Raw genomic sequence first — 7,183 nt, 5'->3', positions numbered from 1 at the left:
GAGAGTGTGTTTATATATGTATCTATCTATATATATATATATATATATATATATATATATATATATATATATATATATACATATAATACGTAACTTACATAACTTAACTCACTTCTTATGTCCTTCTTATGCTTATCAAAAAAGCTAGGAGTTAGGCAATTATTAATCAGTTAAACTTTTTTTAAAATTGAAAAAAAAGCAAGTGTCTAAAGTTCGTAGCTATAGTTTTTTTTAACGTCCGAAAAATTAGTCGTGAAAAATCGTAACTTTGAAATGTTTATGATAATTCATTTAAGATTTTAAAAAAGTTTCACAACAGTACAATATTTAATAAAAATGAATTTATAAAACAATTGCAGCTTTTGTACACAATGGAGGACGCGTTCTAATTTTATTTTTAAAATATCGCTCGAAATTTTTTAAAATTCGTTCGTTCAACAAACTAAGGACAAGTTAAATTATAGACTCATTATAATTATTTGTTCGAAATATATCGAGCCACCAAGGAAATTGTCAATCTTTAATAATTCGCGGCGACCGATTTTGATAAAATAAATTAAACAAATTTAATATTTTGTAACATGATAAAACCATATACTTAGAACATACTAGAATAGAATTAGATAAAACAGATAAAACATTGAAAAAGCATATCATGAGAAATAGTTGGGCTGGACTCTAACATATGCTACACGTACCATCTACAAGCTATAAGCTTAATATTAATACTTGCACACGTAATCAAGTTACGCACACATGCATTACCCTAAATATAAACGAAATGTAAGTTTATATACATAAATAAGTGGATACGTATATACATGTACCCACAACTGACCAAACAACATTTGAACGAATGCAGATTACGAATGATATGAGGTCACCGGTATGTTCCTGACCAGTCATTGAAGATTTGTTATATATGAGGAACGGATGGATGAGCTCATGTCGTGCAAGATCGCCATTTGAATTGGCTCTCATTAGAAAATATGTAATGGTTATAGGATGCAAATTATAATGGTGGTCAAAACAAATCTAACGTATGCTGAAACGATTGCAAATGTACGTTAAAAATGGGTTAAAGAAATAAAATTTAAATAACAAATGAAAAATAAATAAGCCATCTATCTACTGGCAAACAAGCTGTTATTCTTGTTGCAAGGGCATTATTTCAATAACTTTAACACTTTTAGAGTTTTCATCTTCCAGGTAACAATAAGAAAGTATAGCATCAATTTGGTTGTTGATGTGCAAACAGTTATCGAAACTATCAACATTTGATAGATACAACTCTTTGTTGAGTTTGTCGAATATGTTATCATCCGAATCATCAAAAGTCGGTGCCACTTTGGACTGGCTGCCTATTTTTGGCGCTTCAATTTGTTTGACATGCAACAAGACTTTTTCTTCTTCTGTAAATTTACTTTTATGCAATTTTACAGTACATTCCTCAGTTTCGTCAAAATCAGGATAAAATAGAGAGAAAAATTCTTTTCGGTCACACCTCTTCATTCCACAATATCCACCTAGCATGGAGATCCAAGAAACTAATCTCTCATTTCTGCAATAATTTCAAATTCAAAGTAGACCATTTTAAAACAGTCAGATTTTGCTATAAAAAAATCAAATGATTTTTTTTTTCAATTTCAGCAGTAAGTACCTAAATTTGTTTACAGACGGGATAAATATCACATTCTATTAAAAAAAATTTCAACAAAATATCGAAAAACATTTTAAAACTCGATTTAAAAACTTACAGCCATAACTTCATATAAGTGAAAGAGTTTACTAACAAAAAATTGAACCTGCTATCATTTTCTGTTAACAGAATAACTTAAGTAACTTTTTTATGCATATTGACAAGTTTTAAAAATAACTTTACGATAAAAAAAACACTTGATACGAAATATTTTTCATCAACTAAGACAATTAAGTACCCTAAATATATAATAAAAAAATTAATTATTTTGCGATAAATTTCGAGTTATAACGCTTCAAAAACGTGAAAGTGTTCAAAAAAATTAATTTTTTCAAAAATTTGTGTGCAAAGAATTTTTTGATTCCGATCAATAATTTTTATTTGTTCTGTCGTTATATTGTTTTGTTAATGAGTACACAAAGTTTCATTTAGATATAACGGGAGATATGGCGTTTTACATAGGTACAAGTTTTGAAAAAATTCACTCAGAAATTGGAGGGTGTTGTCACAAAAATTTTCATAACTAGAAAAGTAAATGACAAAAATTTTATCTTGCCGATTAAATGCACGTACTGTTAAAATAAAAAAAAATCAGAGATGGCAGGGTGAGAACTTTTTTTAAAAATCAATCAAGTTAACAGAGAATGACCGCTGACTAAATTGCATGACGTGACTAAGATGCTTATGAAACAAGAAAAGAAAAACTCACACCTGACTAGTGGTGAAGAAATTTTTTTTGATTCCAGCAAATCAATCAAAAAGTTGTATGCACCGCCGGCAAACCATTTAAAATCACCAGGAGCATATGGGGCCCAAGTGAGCAACCTTTAAATTAAAACATGATCTCAATGGAAATAATGTCATTTCTAATAGAACTGAGCACACACACGCACACACTACACGCACACACACACACACACACACACACACACATATATATATATACATATATATTTTTGAATTTGAACAGAATTTTATTCGACAAAAGCACCGAAACATTTGTGAAACAATGTTCGTTTAACATATATATATATATATATATATATATATATATATATATATATATATATATATATATATATATATAAAGAGGGGGAGAGAGAGGAAGACATTTATGTCCATCAACTATGAACACAGATGTTATTAAAATAGGAGCACTTATGTTTATTAGTTGAAATAATACTCAAAGCTAAGTATAGAAATTGTAACCTTTTACAGAAAGCAAAGGTGAAAGTGCATGGTATAATGTAGGGTGCCGCCATGAAAGCCAGATACTGATACTTGTAGAAACGCGAAAATAAACCCCTGTTACCTTCAATGCATGCATCATCTAGGGCTACAAATACAAACAAACAAAAATATTAGATTTAAAAATACAACAAAGGTTTAATTAATTATGGTACATATTTTTGTTAATGATAAAACAAATGGACTTAAAAAAGAAACTTAGAACAAAGTGGTAACAATGAAGACCTTTGATGATGACAGAAGGAGGTCCTTCAATGATACTAGATCTTGATATCATCTCACACTCTTCACAGTGGTGGTGACGATGTCGCAAAGGTGCTTTCGTTTCATTATCACCTTCGTATCTTTCTTCTTCATACAAAGTATTTTTATGATTTTTACTATTGACTAAGCTCTTGTCTCTTCTATTGAAAACATTCTTATCATCAGTATTTTTATTTTTTGTGTATTTGTGTCCTTGGGTTTTCCCCAACTTATTGCATTCTTCTTCATCACTGCTGTTACTGGAGCTGTTGTTCCCACTGTCAGTGTTGTTGTCACTGGCATCTTCTAACTTCCAGATGGTCAGTTTGTTGTTCTTTAACCTCTCCTTTTTCACAGTCTCGATGATCTCCTGGTTCTCTCGGTGTACTGACCTCTCGTCCAACGTGTTCAGATGAAAGGGGTGGGAGGAGTTGATGGCTGAGTGGATGCTGATGTGCTGCTGACAACTTATCATTCCTGTGGTTCGTAGATGGAAACTAATTTAACGTTGCTTTAATATTCTTAAAAATTATTCTTAAAAATTATTCTCAACAGTAAACAATTAATTGCTACTAAACAAAGTAAATCATATTAATGCATGGCATAGTTCAACTTGAAACGAACTTTAGAAGATCATATTAAGGAATAAACTTCTTTAAATGTGGCAAAATTAAACATAGACTGCGTGATATAAACTTTTGTAACAATAACGTAATTACGTTAGTATGAAATTGCAGACAGTTGAATAAAAATAATTCAACCATCAACCAAGTTAGTCAACCAAGGATGTAGTATCCAGATTCATATGCCTGATGGAGGCAATTATATTCAAGCAAAATTAACAGCTGTATGCAATGGCATGACTTTTAATTTGTGAGCTGTTTGTCACTAGGGTTGTTAATAAAAGTTGAACAATATCAACATATGTAGAATCTATTAAATAACTTTTGCAGCGTGAATACGACGAACAGACCTTTCTTTTTGAGAAACCTCAAAGCATCTTCAAATCCGTTCTGACACATCTGACTGAGAACTTCAGGGGAAGGAGGTAGAAAGCAGACAGCTCCTCTGTAGGCATTGTTGCAGTTAACCTGGGCACTGGTGTTTGCAAGGTTGATGTAGTGCATGGAGTCTGATTGGTCACACGGGCAGATGTCACTCTCTCCAGCAAATGGAGACACAGTGATGGTCCAGTTGTCCAGTTTTGGAAGGTTGTCACTCAGTGCTCCATCCATGTATGGCTGAATCAGGGTTGTTGAGTTTAATTAACTTAAATGATGTATGGAATGTTAGAATTCAATCTGATACTGCAACATTTACAGCATCAAACCTATAGTATTTAATATAACTAGCGCAAGTGACCAAGTCACAATGCAAATGTTTGCATATAATGCATCTTAAAGTTTAACAATGGAGCATATGATGGTTGATATTTTCATCGCAATTAAGCCTGGTCTGTCACATGCAACAATGATGTTTAGTTTGTACTCCTACTAAATGAAAATATGCAACATTAACAATCAATTATAACAACAAATAATGAGCTGTTCAATTCTACAATTACAATAAATTAAATGAAACAGCAGAGTGGCCATATAGTAATAAAGCCAGTGTAATGAAACTGTTACAGAGAACACTATAACATTCAAACAAACATTTGTTGTTCTGATGAACAAATGTCAAGGTAATTTATTTCTAATCAGAACTTCTGAACAAAGTTTGAAAATTTTAAACAAACACATCTTTGCAATTGAGACATGGCAGTAGTGAAGCATGATAGTCATAAACTAGCTATAACAAGACAATATAATACAATACAACACAATACAATACAACAAAATACAACACAATACAGCACAATACAATTCAATACAACACAATACAATTCAATACAACACAATACAATACAAAACATACAAATTTTTGTGAGTGCCTACATTTTTTTTTTTTATTTGCAAGTAAAAGCCTTTAGCATCAAAAAACCAAAATGAAAAATAATCATGAATTTATGTAGAATAATTAATGATTACAACTTAATCCTCAGCTCTAAATAACCATTAAACGGAAACTACCAAATAAATAAACCTCTTGTGTTTTAAGAACAGACAAAGAAAATAAGATTTTTATCTTTTAAGAGTCTTAAATGTACGGTCTTAAATTAAACTGCACATATAATAATAATAACAACAACAATAATCATAATAATAACAATAACAATAAAATAATAACAATAAATAATGTACCTTTCCTTGAAATTGCGGAGGTGTGAAACCTGAATAGAAGGGGATGTATGATGAACAGATCAGGGCCTGGATAAATAAATACGTTATTATTATTATTATTAATATTACTATTATTATAAAATTGATAATAATAATTATTATTACTGTTGTTATTATTATTTACTATTGATGTTTACAAAACAAAATCGTTGTTTCGCTACCCACATCAATTAAATCGTCTTTGGTGTTGAATTTAGAGACCATCTCGTTTTTTAAATCGGGAAATCTTGACAACGAAATGAACAATTTGTTTGTTGTGAGTTTGTGCGCATCTGCCGGTAGAAACTCATTTAAAGTTTTTCTTAGTGCCTCGACCAGATGAAAGTTAGGGTGGAAAGGTCCAAGAAATCTTTTTCTGCATTCCAAGACCAGGTTTAAAACAAATGTTGTACATTCGCCTTAAGTAAGTACATAAATAATATTAATATGTAATGAAATTACAAACAAAAAGATAATTTTAAATAGCATTTTTGGCTTAATTTAATGACAACTATGAAACAAGCTATCTATATCTTGCTTGAGCTTGGCTAATCTCTGTAAATAGCATAGCTGGCATAATTATGACAATATATAAATAACTTTATAACACTATAATGAAGTAATAAGAAACATTAGTTAACTTAATTATAAAAATAAATTTATTCATTTTATTAATTAGTTTATTTCTAAAATAAATTACAATTTTGATTTATATTTAAATTTTATTTAGTTGAGCTTCATAAATACAAAATATAAACATTAAGAAGATTAACAGCAAAAACCTAGCGGCAGATCAGCAATGAGAGCACAGGCCACTAAGGCTCCGGCACTTGCTCCAGCAATTTTATCTTTATAGACGTGGGGGGCATACTTCTTGAAACAACTGGCAACACCTACATGGTATATCCCTAAAAATCCACAACCAGCAAATGACAGATTTAATTTTCCTTTCGGATAGATTGATTCATTTAGTTTGGTCTCCATTTATTTTTTCGAGATCAGAACCAGTACCAATCTCTCAGTGAAAACTGGAAAGCGAAAACTTGAAAAATTTTTTTTTATTTCATGCAATTTTAGGAGAAAACGAAAACTATATAAAATTATAAACTTTTAAATTTAAAATTTAAATATAATAAAAGTTTGTGAAGACCAAATACTGTTTGTTTATTAATCAACTGAATGATTGATAAAAATGACATATATCATTTAAATTATAAATAAACTAAACTAAACGATTTTTAAGTTAAATTTGTTTATTTTATCTGCTATCACCAGTCAGCTAAAATGAAACTTTAGTTTTAAGATGGGCTTTTTACTCTTTATTTAATTCATAAGTATGATCCATGGATATGATCAAACTGTTTTTCGGTGATTTCAATCAACAAAATTTCCAAATATGACACTTTTTCAAAGTTCAAGTTAAATAAATACCTCCATGTGGATATTATACATGTATGTATGTATGTATGTATGTATGTATGTATGTATGTATGTATGTATGTATGTATGTATGTATGTATGTATGTATGTATGTATGTATGTATGTATGTATGTATGTATGTATGTATGTATGTATGTGTGTATGTATGTATGTATATATATATACACACGCGCACATAGTATTTTTACATATACAACCGGAAAGATGAATCGTTGACTTTAATTTTAAAATGAGCTTTTTTGTTTTAATTTACGCGTAAATTTACAAACGTAAATATGAATTTATGTAACT

The 7,183-nt window shown here is 29.9% G+C and overlaps 1 protein-coding gene across 1 annotated transcript; it reads right to left on the bottom strand.

Moving 5' to 3' along the window:
• Nucleotides 1-4,107: 4,107 nt before the first annotated feature.
• Nucleotides 4,108-6,435, bottom strand: HELRODRAFT_76015 (hypothetical protein; the record flags this gene model as incomplete). Its single annotated transcript, XM_009016180.1, has 4 exons — nt 4,108-4,431; nt 5,434-5,499; nt 5,638-5,870; nt 6,234-6,435. 4 exons carry the CDS (start codon nt 6,433-6,435, stop codon nt 4,108-4,110), a joined length of 825 nt encoding a protein of 274 aa, XP_009014428.1.
• Nucleotides 6,436-7,183: the final 748 nt, after the last annotated feature.

The sequence above is a fragment of the Helobdella robusta genome (assembly GCF_000326865.2).
Source record: "Helobdella robusta unplaced genomic scaffold HELROscaffold_17, whole genome shotgun sequence".
Lineage (NCBI taxonomy): Eukaryota > Metazoa > Annelida > Clitellata > Rhynchobdellida > Glossiphoniidae > Helobdella > Helobdella robusta.
Note: the sequence above shows the minus strand (reverse complement) of the source record. Positions and strands in the feature narration are given on the sequence as shown.